The 14,606-nt window shown below is 32.1% G+C and overlaps 1 protein-coding gene across 1 annotated transcript in view; it reads left to right on the top strand.

The window, feature by feature from the left end:
* LOC131804370 (transmembrane protein 132B-like) overlaps positions 1 to 12,757 on the top strand; it is an 80,466-nt gene extending 67,709 nt beyond the window's left edge. Inside the window, 7 exon segments of the mRNA XM_059127202.1 lie at positions 1,722 to 1,875; positions 9,518 to 9,536; positions 9,539 to 9,581; positions 9,583 to 9,902; positions 9,905 to 9,962; positions 10,016 to 10,377; positions 12,699 to 12,757. Coding sequence (XP_058983185.1) covers positions 1,722 to 1,875; positions 9,518 to 9,536; positions 9,539 to 9,581; positions 9,583 to 9,902; positions 9,905 to 9,962; positions 10,016 to 10,377; positions 12,699 to 12,757 — 1,015 coding nt within the window.
* The last annotated feature ends 1,849 nt before the right edge of the window (positions 12,758 to 14,606 follow it).

The following is a 14,606-nucleotide window of genomic DNA, read 5'->3' as shown; positions in this document are numbered from 1 at the left end:
TGTACGGTATTTTTAATATTCTGAACTAACTTTAAAAATTAATTATTTCAAAAATTTACAAAAAAAATATTTAAGAATTTTATTTTTCCATACGGTCCCACTGCCGCGCAAAAGAGAATAAAACATAAGCAGTGCTTGATGGGGAGAGATGTGCTATCACCGCACTACAAGCCGACCGACGACAACCAACCAAATAAATTCGCTGGTTTATTGAATTTAGATTTGTTTTTTTTTTTTATTCAACAAATAATTTCCTTTCGGTATGTGATAGTTGCGACAGAGGCATTGATGGTTAAGCTTTCAATACGTGAACCCAGAGGTTCTAAGTGATCGCAGAGGATCCCCTATGCAAATACAGACAAGTGAAAGCAGAGGTTAAAGGTTATGATCCCTTGCCTGATTTTAAGTACATTTACAATTATTTGTGTATATCGAGGTAGCAACAAAAACAATAACTTATCTTAGACAATTTACATACTACAACCTCCACGGAGAGAGTTTGTAGAGATGTCAGTGACGTCAAACAACTTCCGTAATTGATCAATCTGAAGTTCCAGGACAATGTATCTAACATATACAATATAATACACATTCGCATTTTTCATATCTTATTGACAACATTAACGTTTTATCTGCAATATTGCCGAAGACACTATTCCCAAAAGCAATGGATTCTAAGCAATCTTAATCCGAAAATTCCAGAAAATATGGAAATAGCCTAATAGAGGGGACAAGTTTGCCGCGTGTATTTAGGTTACTTTTTCAATGTAAACTTTCAGTACGCTGATATTACACCGAAATTACATTGACTGACTTAACTTTTATTGTACCGATCGTATTCTCTTCTGTTTGTTCGTCCTATATCCATCTCAATAGATCCAAGCGTTTGTAATATCAACTTGAAATATTGAATTGGATTTGACATCTCACCAGAAATAATTGGTATTGAATTTTGCAAATGTTATGAATATAAGGGTGTGTAAATTAAGTAATTAAGTACTCTAAGAGACTTAGCTATGGTTCTGGTTTTTAGTCAGGCTTATTTGAAGGAAAAGTAATACACCCTTATCTAGATACCAAAAATTTTAACTTAGCTTAATAAATCTCATAGAATTGACTACTACCTAATATCGATAGCAATTTTCCAAAAAACTAAAAAAAATAGTTGGGGACTTTGTAATTTCATTCGACAATTTATATGCGATAATGGTTCTGTTCATGTGGTCGTATTTAAATATTCACCGGAATATCGAAAATGGCAGCATTTAAAAGAGGAACTTTTTTGTTTTTAAATGAATTCATTTAAGTAATTTCATAGCATTTATTTGTTATTTGATTGTTCTCGTTGTGGAAACTACACCTTACTTGATTGAAGGCTTTCACAAAAAATACAAAATTGAGCCTTTTTGTTGCTGTGAAAAATTGATTTTTCTCTGAAATTATTTAATTTTTGAAGAGCATTTCACTTTCTTGACGATAGGGAAAACATTTCGCACACATAACAACGAATTTAAAAGAGCGATGAATTAGAAATTATCCTCTTAAAATATATTTTACGACCCTGGATTTAAAAAACAATATATATTTTTCATTTTTTTTAATGAGGCATTAAAGCGATTTGAATGTGATTTTTTTTGCAAATTTTTAATTAAACTTTAAAATATTTAATTAAATTATATTATCTGAAACTTATTTTTAATTCATTTAATAAAATTTTTTAGACATAAAAAATCTCGTAGGAAAAAGAGATCTTTTTTCCACGGCCAACATAATGGGGCTTATTATAACAATGGTCTACTGGAAAAAATGTCGTGCCGAGCCCGATACCAACAAAGTCCGGTGGAAGTATTTGCCAGATTCGTTGCAGTTGATCAGGTAAGTGTATATATACAATGTAAAGACTTTGTTTATAAATGAATATGCTAACAAATACCCGCTACTTCGCAGGCGGAAATTGTAGTTGATATTATGTGGATTTATGTGTCATATTTCATTCAAATAGAATGTATCAAAGATCAGCATTTCATAATATTAAGTAATCAATACAATGAATATTTTTAATTCTCTTGCTTTGCTGTGATAAGTTCATACACATTAACAAAATCGTATTAACCTGTCCAATAAACTTTTAATAAGGTCTATATTTGTTTAGGCTGCTTTATATATTTTTTCATTTGTAAAATATGACTAACTTTATATACTAAATACTACTAAATTTGAAAATGAACCATTATTACCTAAAAGTACAAACACACTCAGTTGTCCTAATACCAACATTTATATTTCCAGCTTTATTCCTACACTTCCTGCCGAATTTAGTACTTACACTATATAGCACGCATTTCCAAATACTGTACATTGTTTAGCTTATAGTTAGTCTCATAGCAAAAATCATAAGTTTAAGATTTCCGAGTTCACATCATACATAAGCACTTCCCAATTCGCATCTATCTTAATTCACAGTGATGCTACATTGTATACCAAATTTACTAACATTTAGTACTTTTCGTTCAACCATTGTACGTATTTCCTTAAAGACTTCTTTCTGGTCGAAATTTCAACATTCCACCTTTATCAATGATTCATATTTCATAATTCAAATGGTACCAAATTTAGTACATATTTCGTACTTTTTATTACGTATTTCTAAAACCACATCCAAATCTTAACCCTTCACACTAACAATGTCTTTTATGACAAATTTCAAACTACCCGTTCACCCAATACCAAATTTCGTTGCATTTAGGACGTATTTCAAAACCTCCTCCTTATTTTCAACCTACCCACCAGTAGTGAGTATTTTTGGTGCACTTATTGTTTGAATTTTCAAACAACCCGTTGGTACATCTATCCTACACAACATCAAAGACCCACATGTCAAATTTCAGATTTCCAGCTATATCCCTTCCCCAAAATACCAACATTAATAGCATTTTATACTCTTCGTATATTTTTTGCACGTATTTCCAAGGCTACCTCCATAGATCAACTCCTCCGCACAAAAAGTGATTCTAATATCAAATTTTAGATTTCCAAATCTATTCATTCCTCCCCAATTACCAAATTAAGTACAATTTAGCAACTTTTTCTCACCTTTTTAGTACGTACATCCAAAACCACATCGAAATATCGAATTTGTAGAGTTCTTATACTTATAACACATTTCCATAACCAAATCCTTATGTCTTAAACTTAATTCTGATACCAAATATCCGTTCTATCCGTTCACACATTATATCACATGGTACCTGCTTTAGTGCTTTTTAGTACACTTATAGTTTTAGTTTCCAAGAAAATATGACTCCAATTGGTGTTTTTAGACGGAATTGTTTCATAATTACTATTTGGATATCTAATAGATACCATTTTCCCTTGGGAAAATTGTCTATGCAGATTTCAGTTATTACTGAGTAATAGTCTACTGTTATTTCTATTTGCCTTGTCATTGCATTATGGAAGTTGTTTTTAATATTTACATCCGAACTTCATAAGACCATTCCGCCGAAAACTGTTAGAAAGTCGGTAAAAAATGAGAAAGACGCACGGATTCCCTTGCGAATTTTCCATAGATATCCCTTCGGCTCGAAAGTCCTCTAAAACTTCACTTCTATTCGGTCCGTCGAAGATCAACCACTCCATATAAGTCGGACCGAATACGCATCCGAAATAGGAAGTTTCATTCAACTTTCGGTTAGAAGTTTATATATATAACGATACCTAGTTTATATATATATATATATTCTAACCGTAATTTCAGTCTTTAATGCTTATTATATCCTCCACCTTGGAAAGGTAACATCCATAAATGTTCGTCATAGACCCCATAAAATATACATATGTATATTCATAATCAGCACCAAATTCTAAGTCGATTTGTCCGTCTGTATGTCTGTTTGTTTAAATTACGATACAGCGTACATTATTTGACGTAGAGCATCAAAATTTAGCAGAACAATTTGTATTGTGTATAGGATGGTTGGTATTGAAAATGATCTATCGGTTCACGTTTTGGTATAGTCCCCATATAACGGTATCTCTCAAAATTCGGTATTTTGATGATTTTTGCCACATTTCTCACATTTGGGTATGTTGATAACATTTACGCACACAATTGTTTCAATATTTATTTGGTATCTTAGAAGATTTGATAGATGACAATCCTTGAACTATAAAACTGTCAACAGAGACTCCCCTTTTGATATGGCCCCCTATAACGGCCTCATTCACTTATGGTTTTTTGATAAGTTAACTGCATTATCCAAACAGTCTTACTTGTATATGAAGTTCAAAGTGAAACACGCTTGAATTCAGATACTTTTATATAAAAATGTTTCCTTTACCCTGAAGTGGACGATAGTAATAGTTCTGCCCGGCCGAACTTAATTTTTTTTACTTGTTTTTAAAGTAATAAGTAGTATTTGTCATTGAAATTGCGCGTTGGAGACCCCATAATGTCCATATCTTTTATCATAGTATAATTCAAAGACGATTAAACAAATGTTCCTTAAATCATATGATGGTTACACATTCCCAAATTACCAACATTTGCCGAAATTAGTATGAAAATATGGTTAAAATGTAAGATATACTTGAAATCGGGTTGTATCCTTATCCGGGGGTTATGACCAATATCATGAACTGCAAAAGCGATTTAAGGTATCGTGAAAGTTTAGGAAGAGTTTCTGAAAGAATAGAAATCCTTTTCCCCCTTATTTTTTATTTTTTATATTCGGTATTTCACTTATTTCAATCCCAATGAATTTTGCATACTGAGTTCTCATTGGACGGATTATTGTCATGTGAAAGAAGTAGGTAGGTCCCCGTTTTGAAATGAGCCCCATAACGTTTTGCCGGTTTTTTTTTTTTGTTTAAATATGTTCGTATCTTCGAGCTGAAGCACGATGCAGATCCTTGAGTTGAAAGCTAAATGCCAATTTCAGATATGAAAGATCGCTATTTAACATCGTATTGCGTACTATTTCATTTTTGATATTATTCATTCAGAATTCAAAACAATAAAAAATGTACACTTCTATATAGTTTTTAAATTGAAAAAATTTCACGCCAAAATGATTTTTTCTTTTATATTTTTATTGGCATATTTTACGCAATTTTTTCCCAAGATTCCATTCTGAAGTTTTATGAATTGTGAAAATCCGTCAAAACGTTCTTGAGTTATAAGCATAGTAACTAATAAACAAATTGAAAAAAATCTTCAACTTGTTCGCAGTTTTTTACAGCGAATGTTTAAAGGTCCTTACGAAGTTTAGTCCTTACTATTATTATGAAATTTGATTCCATTGAAAAAATGTTATCTATTTTTTCCCGATTTTAGAGTTTTTTGCAATGCAATAGGCGCTTTTTTTGATTTTTTAGCAATTTTGAAAAAAGTAATTATCTTTTGCTTGTTAAATTATTAAATTATTTTGACATCATCTATTTAGGTCCGCCACTCCATAATTGTCGTCGCTTTATACTACCCAAAAAGACTACACATCATATTAGAATTCAATTCAAAAAAAAAAAAAAAAAAAAAAAAAACACTACAAATGTACATTCCAAACTAGTAAGTCCAAATGGAAAAAAGTCATGCAAAATAAAACATTACTATTGTACACCTCAAAAGTCAAAATAAATTTTTTTTTGGATTTTATCTATTTTTTCCAAGAGACAATTTCGATTTTGTGTGAATCGTTAAAATCAGATCAGCGGTTCTTGAGTTATAAGCGTAGCAATTAACACAACTTTATTTGATATATATAGATAGATTGGAAGTATGCGTGGTCAGTTCCTCAGCCCCCAAATAAATCCCTAGGGTTGGAGGGAAAGTCAACAGTATTGTGTAATAATTTTCAAACCAATATCTTCATTATCTGTCAAATATAAAGATTTTAGATAAATCAAGATAGTGGGCGTAAAAGTAGGCGCGGTCAGTATTTTTTCTTAACTCTTAACTTAACTTAACTCGGGGTATGATGAACGTTTGTACAAAATATTATGCAAATCGGTCCAGCCGTTTTCAACTGATTCCATTACCAACGAACAACAATTGATTTTTATATATATAGATAGATTAAAAAGTAGGCGTGGTCAGTTCCTCAGACCCCAAACAAATACTTAGGATTGGAGGGAAAGTCAACAGTATATCGTGTAATAATTTTTAAACCAATATCTTCATTATTTGCGAAATATCAGGATTTTAGATAAATCGAAGTAGTGGACGTAAAAGTAGGCGTGGTCAATATTTTTTTCTTTAAAAACCTAACTCGGGGTATGACGAACGTTTATACAAAAAATTATGCAAATCGGTCCAGCCGTTTTCAACTGATTCCATTACCAACAAACAACAATTGATTTTTATATATATAGATACATCAAAATGTATCTGTAAGTTTCTTTGCTTGTGCCCACATCACGTCGAATACCATTAAAGGTACGACCTTAAAAATCATATATGTATATATATGCCATTTTTTTAATATATTACTCTTTTCAGGCCTTTGAACCATATCCTTTTACAACTTAGGTGCAGTCAATTCCTTATGGTCTCGTCTGGGGAACCGACACTTGCACTTTCCAAAACAATTATATGTATTGAAAATTTTTATTGTTATAAGTAAAGCGATTAAGGCCTATAAAGAGCACTTTTTACATCCCTATGAGGCATATCAGACGATAGGGAAAAGGTATGAATTGTTCATGTTACCAACTTTGGGGTGTATTTAAAACGTCTGCATTATTCCACGATCTACTAAATCTAAGCAGTATGTCGCCAATATTAAGCACATAATAATATCAAAATAACAATTTTTTTTTCTTAAACCAAAATAAAACAAGTAAAAAAGCATTAAGTTCTGCCAGGTCGAACTTTTAATACACTCCACCTTAGAATAAAGGAAACATCAGAAGCCAATTTTTAGACATATTCGTGAGAAAATGTGGCAAAAATCATCAAAATATCGAATATCGGGAGATACTGCTATATGGGGTATACAAAACGTGGACCTATACATACCATGTTTCGCCAACGGAGGTAGAGCCCATTAGGACCCACAAAAAAAATTTTAAGACAAATCCACGAAAAAATGTGGCAAAAATCATCAAAATATGTAATATGGGGCGTACCGTTATATGGGGGTTATACAAAAACGTGGACCTATACACGCAATGTTTCGCCACCGGACCTAACCGGACCACCATTATGACCAACAAATACCAAATTTTAGACAATTCCGTAAAAAAAATGTGGCAAAAATCATCTAAATACCGAATATCGTGAGGTACAGTTATATGGGGGCTGTACCAAAGCGTTGACATATACATACATGTTTCGCCACAAGAACTAGGACCCCTTATGACCTACAAATACCATTTTCAGACAAATCCGTGAAAAATGTGGCAAAAATCATCAAAATACCGAATATCGGGAGGTACCGCTATATGAGGCTATACAAAAACGTAGTCGTATCCTACAATGTTTCGCCAACTGAGATAGAACCATTAGAACACGACTCCAATTTTTAGACAATCCGCGAAGAAATGTGGCAAAAATCCATCAAAATATCGAATATTGGGACGGTACCGTTTATGGGGACTATACCAAAACGTTGACTGATATATTTCATTTCAAAACCAACCATCCTAGACACAATACAAATTGTTCTGTATTGACACAGTACAAATTGAAGCTCTACGTCAAAAATGTGGACTGTATCGTGATTTCAACAACAGACAGACAGACAGACAGACTTCGAATTTTATGCTGATTATGAATATATATACTTTATGGGATCTACGACGAATATTAGACATGTTACAAACGGAATGACAAAGTTTCCAAGGTGGAGGGTATAAAAACCAAAGATAAATGCTTAAAAGCTTGATTAAATGGAGAATGACAGATGTATTTTTTAAGAAATATTCTCAGCCATACTTTCAGACGAAAATAGAGCAGAATAGCCTTTCCAATTTTTTCTCTTTCAATGTTTGGCATTTATTCTTCACTATACAGTTTTTTTTTGTCAAATTTCGACATACCTTATTTCAATCGAAATACCTTAGTTCAATAGAAATTCAAATCGAAATCCTCATTAAAAAATGAGGATATGATAGTATGAGAAAGTCTTCTTTAAATTTCATACATAGGAATTTAAGAAAGCTACACCATGAATATAATCAAATATCGGAAGATAATTTTAACATTTTTCGTTATGAAATGACAATGCTACTTGAGTTGTGTTAATTTTGCCTTACATTACTTCAAGTCTTGTACCCACATTTACCCTTATTCTATTTGTTGACATAAGTCGATGGCGTTTGTCGCGAATCGGTTAGAAGTGTCAATATTACCAGTTTTTAGGTTGTTTGATATTCTGTAAAAAATGTGACGATGACATAGACTTGTATTGATGTCGACTTTGATGTTGTTGATGATGATGTGTTTTTAGTATATTTTTTTATAACCTCCACCATTTTATGCAGGGTATATTAACTTTGTCATTCCGTTTGTAGCTCCTCGAAATTTGATAATAGACCCTACAAAGTAATATATTCTGTATCAGCGTAAAATTCTAAGACGATCTGTCTGTCTATTGTATTCACGCTATCTTTCGAACGGATTGAGATAGAAGGTTACATTTACCAGTAGGCAGGTTAAGTTTGTAAATGGGCCATGTCGGTCCACGTTTTCGTATAACCCCTATATTTGTTTTAAATTTTATATTTAAAGTTCAGAATCGTTACCACAGCCTATGACAAAAAACTAATACTACTATGACAAAAAACTATTTTTTTTTTGAAAATTTTCAATTTCCTTCGAAATGGTGGAGGGCATTAAAAGTTTGCCCGGTCGAACTTACCTTTTTTTACTGTTACAAAATAAAATTGGAAAAATCCCATAATAACAAGTAAAGAATCAGCTAAGTTCGGCCAGTCCAAACTTTTAACCCTTCACCATTAGAAGGAACGATCTAGCGATGTCCTTCTGTCTGTCTATTGTATTCACGCTATCTTTCGAACGAATTGAAATAGAAGGTTAAAATTTACCAGTAGGCAGGTTAAGTTTGTAAATGAGCCATGTCGGTACACGTTTTCGTATAACCCCTATATTTGTTTTAAATTTTATATTTAAAGTTCAGAATCGTTACCACAGCCTATGACAAAAAACTAATACTACTATGACAAAAAAAACTATTTTTTTTTGAAAATTTTCAATTTCCTTTGAAATGGTGGAGGGCATTAAAAGTTCGGCCGGTCGAACTTACCTTCTTTTTTACTGTTACAAAATAAAATTGGAAAATCCCATAATAACAAGTAAAGAATCAGCTAAGTTCGGCCAGTCCAAACTTTTAATACCCTTCACCATTTAGAAGGATCTTGAAAATTTTCAAAAAAAAAATATAAATAGAAGTATATATATATAATATATATATATATATATATATATATATATATATATATATATATATATATATATCAATCCAATAAATGAAACGTTTTGTCTATATACTCCTTTTAGAATTCTGGACGCATAAGCTACTTATATCACGTCGAACTGGATTGCGAGTTACGGATTTGGTACACCTTATTGCGTGTAGCAGATCCCAAAATAGCCAGCCTAAAGGGAAGAATTCTTCAAGGCAAGTCAATGGGCCGCACCGATGTTCAGGTAAATATTAAAATAGTAATTCGTCTCCGGTTATATATGTGTTTTTTAGGTTTTATCGCCAATACAGGACGCGTAATAGGGACAAAGGAGATTCGCGTTGGCAGCGATAAAGTAAGCCTTATTAAACTTTCAGTTCGCGTTGTATCAGGACTGCAGTTGACAATTACTCCAGACAACAGTATTGAAAATGGTTACATTGCTGAAACCGCAGTAACACACAAATTGACAGCACAATACAGGAAGGACTGTTGGATATTGATCTGGAGTTTTCGGATGGATCTCGCACCCCATTAAGGTTTAAATTATATAAATATTATTCTAAAACAATGCAAATAAACTATTTTATAGGGATATATCCGTGGAAGATTACTTCCTTTTGGTTGAAAGCTTAGATACTGAAGTTGTGGCCTTTGCACCAATGCTAGCCTCTCACCATCCCCGAGTAATCGCTGTGGGAGAAGGAAATGGAAACCTACTTAGAATTACACTACTTCTATCGGAAGAATGTCGAGTACGCCGCAATGTAATGTCAACAAAACAAACCCGATATAATACATCCCCATTAGCGAGCGCCCTTGCTGCTGTTGATGTTGACTTTAATAATGCAAACGAAATTATTAATAAACATGAAGTTGTACAAAACGATGGAGTTATTCGAAAAGAAAGAAATAAATACACTAACAATGGTGGAGATCTTGCAGATATAATAGGTATGTTTTCATCGATATATATGTTTATTATAATGAGAGTACATATGTATCTATATGCATTAAAATCAAATGTCGTTAGATGGTAATTGAATCATTTTAAAACGGCTGGACCGATTTTATCGTTCGTTACCACGTTCGTCCTAACCAGAGTCAGGTTTTTATGCAGAGAAAATTGACAACGACCACTTTTACGCCCATTTTTGTATTTAGTTCAAAAAACCTGATCCAATTTTTCAGCCAGAGGTTTTAATTTGAGAGTTGGAAAGCCATGTTGATAGTATATAGTAATTTCTAAATAGAAATAAATATTCATGCAAAATTTATATAGATTTTCACCTACCGCCGGTTTTAGATATTTTGAATAAACTGATCTTATTTTTCAGCCTAAGACTTTAATTTGAGTGTTAAAAACTATATTATATAACATCTAAAATAGCCCCAGATAAAACACAGCTTAATTTTTTCTGTAAAATCTTAGCAACATTTTCCATTCAAATGAGCTGTAATTTGCAATTTGTATTTCTAACTTTTAGAATACCGTGCTGTGTGGTATTTAGTTTTGTCCACTTCATAATTGAGTACAGAATGATTTCAGAGTAGTCACAGATAATATTATTTCATACCCATTACCGTGTGTTGGAGACCCCAAAAGTCCATATTTTCATTATAGTATAATTCAACGATTGAATGAGTCCTAGTATGGCATTTTGGAATTTATTTCATATAGACGTACATCCAAATCTACGTTACCAACCATATTCTCTTTCTTTTCTGACCACACATTGGTTGAAAAGTGGACACTGATGTGGGGACTATACTTAAATAAATGCTTATATGGACAATTATCTATAAGATGGTTATCTACCCCGAATAGCTCAAATACTATTTTTTAGCCAATCGATGATGGGCCCAACTTCTAAAATTAAACATTTTATCCGAATAGGGTTTCCACCCCCTTAGAAACAAAGATGCCAAATAAGCGCCAAAAAATTTAAAAAAAGACCCCGAAAAGAAGCTTAAACCATATGATGGTTTACCAAAACGTGATCATTCTTTGCAAGGGTGGTTGCTCCTCAAATTACCAACATGAGGCCCATAACGCTTTGTCGGTCATTTTGTTTGTTTAAACGTGTTCGCATCTTCCAGCTTAAGCACCATGTAGGTCCTGAAGTTGAAAGCTAGATGCTAACTTTAGGCATGAAAAATCGTCATTTAACACCGAATTGTGCACTCATTTTAAAAAAGGAAAAAATTGAAAAAAATCTTCAACTTGTACGCTGAGTTTTTACAGCAAATGTTCAAAAGTCCTTACGAAGTTTGTCAATAGAATGTACTATAATTTTGAATTCGATTCCACTGAAAAATGTTTCTCGATGTTTCCCGATTTTAGATTTTTGCAATGAGGTAGCCTCTCCTTTTTTTTTTTTTTTTTTTTTTTTTTTGATTTTTAATTTTTTAGCGCTATTGAAAAAGTAATTATCTTTTAACTTTGCTGTGACCGCGTTAAATTAATTCGACATGATCTATTCAGTTTCGCCACCACCTGCATTTCAGTTCTCAAGGAATCGAAACAATTAAATAAAGTTAAACCGTTCCAATAATATATCGTTCGTACCCAATAATATCGATTTTTTTGTTCATAGCTTTTAACTCCCCAAAAAGACTACACACATTTAAAAAATACTACAAATGTACATTCGAAAACAGTAAGCCAAAACGAAAAAAAAAACATGCAAAATAAAACATTACTGTATTGTACATTTCAAAAGTCAAAATGAAAACGTTCATATTTCACTTTTTAACGCGATTTTTCGATTTTGATTTTCCGAATTTGTCAGAATCATCAGAATTAGACCAGCGGTTCTTAAGTTATAAGCGTAGAAGGAAATCATCACAATAACACTTATATAATTTAATAAACAAAATAAATACATCAAATTTTTAGTTTAGTTTATTTTGATCATTAAATTATCAAAGTGTTATTGTGATGATTTCCTTCTATCCATATATAATTTCAGTAGTTTTGAGTACTCAGTTATTCCATTCTATTTTTTGTGCTATAGTCCTCCACTAATCTGAAAATTGTGTTCAACAATGTTTTTTTTTTTTTTTTTGGTGTACATTTAATACCACGCATAACTGGCTCATCTCCGTTAAAATTGATTTAAAATATAAATGAAATATAAATATATTTTTAGTTCGTTATATACAGGAGGGGACACGGTCTGCCTCCATTTTGGTGTGATCGATTTCTAGACTTTTGTTTAATATTTCGTTTATGTTTTAAAGATGCATTGAGTAATGCGTTGTTCATTAAACAGTTTCGGTTCTGGAAGATAATGAGCTAAAGATAAACCATGCTAAAGATAAATCATGCTAAAGAAAACCATAGGCAACAAAAAAGTTTTGGTCCGTATGAACCGCTTAATGTTCTGATTATCTCAATTGCATCTGTCTTTAATTTTAATTTATGTTATTACTTGTGCACTTAACAATCTACCTATCTTGCTATTGCTACAAAAATCTTTTGTACGCATTGAATGAAATAGTGATATAACTAATTTCGTAGAACCACTACTAAATCGTTTTACGATCACATTAAAGCGAGTGCTGCCTTATTTTGCTGTCGAAAAGAATTGTTTTAAACAAACTCATATAAACTTCTCTGTTTTGATGAGCACTCTTTAATTTAGATGTTTTTTAAACTAATCGTCTTGGCCTTGCGTAGAATATTTAGTTTTTCTCGAGTCGTCGATGAGGAGGTGCTGTCAGATACTCTTATGAAACGAATTACTACTAAACACTAAACAAAGCTATATTAAACATTAATTACAAAAATTGAAATTGATGTAAAATCAATATTTTAAAACTGTAAAAATTTAAACTAATGAAATATTTTTCTCTGTTTATAGAGAGACAAACAAACGCTCTATTTTGCTCTATTTCATAACTGTATGGATGTAAAGTTTTTACGGCTATAATTGATTTTTCTGATATTGTATGTTCTATGGAGGTGGTCGGTTGAATGAAAGACGATGATTTAACATAACAATCAATTCATTTGTTGAATAAAACTTTAAGTTGTTTTACGAGTTGTTGAAGTATTTATGAAGAACCATGAAGTATGACGAAATATGTACAGATGAGATGTCTATTAATTGGTGGTTGCACAAAGACTGATAATTTCATCAGTACTACTGTGTGTTAAAGAGATGTAATAACTTACAACTACTGAGGAATGCAACACTGTTATGATGTTGCCAGATTGTTGCATTTTAGGGTTACCCTAATATTGCATTATTTGATTCTTGCCACAGAGCATTCGCTATTTAAAAACGCATACAAAAAAACTATATTAAACAATAAATTACAAAAATTGAAATTGTTGAAAAAATGTATAAAGAATATTTTCATTTCATATTTTCATAGAACAAAAATCCAGCACCTGTCTGGGGTATCGGTTTTACAACTCGTTTTAAACAATTGAGAAATCGATAATAGAATATTTTTCCCCGACAGATAAAACTATTTCTTTAAAAAAAAAACATTCCTTGAATAACTATCTTGATAGTACTGCCAACTAAGAAAATGAGCGTACAAATGTATCTGCAAACCCGCTTAATAATTGGCCCAGTATTTATAACTTATTTTATTTCTACAATAAGTTCCGATGTGTGCCTCAAACTGGTAAAGAAGTTTTTCTCTAGCACATTTGTTAAGCATATAACCCCCATTTTTATTAAAATTTTCGTAGAATTTACATGGTGGTTTCTGTTGATTTCCGACTTGCAATGTGGGCTACATTCAAAGGTGATTCAGCTTGTTGAAGCTCTACAGAAAACACACGAATCCAATTCGAAAAATATACATGTTTTTGTTGTTTATAGGAGAAGAGAGCAAAATTAGGTGAAATAAATTGTTTCGCCTTAACAAAATTTCAACGACAAATGTAGGCATTGAGTTACATTTTTCGGAAATTCGCCACCAACCGTGCTCTTTTGTAATTACCCTGTAGGAATGTCATAGTCATTGACACTTGACTATTTATTTATTTTTATGTTTTGGAGCAACACATCCTAGATTGTCTGCTTCGGATAATTTGGTCCTTGTCAGGATTGAAGAAAAGTCGGGAATATGATTCTGTTCGGATTTTCAAAACATTATCCACCACAGATCAGTCTCCGTGCAATGTAATAGATGCAGAGGATGGTTCATTTTAGGAATTGTTC

This window comes from Musca domestica, unplaced genomic scaffold, assembly GCF_030504385.1.
Source record: "Musca domestica strain aabys unplaced genomic scaffold, Musca_domestica.polishedcontigs.V.1.1 43, whole genome shotgun sequence".
In the NCBI taxonomy this organism is placed as follows: domain Eukaryota; kingdom Metazoa; phylum Arthropoda; class Insecta; order Diptera; family Muscidae; genus Musca; species Musca domestica.
Note: the sequence above shows the minus strand (reverse complement) of the source record. Positions and strands in the feature narration are given on the sequence as shown.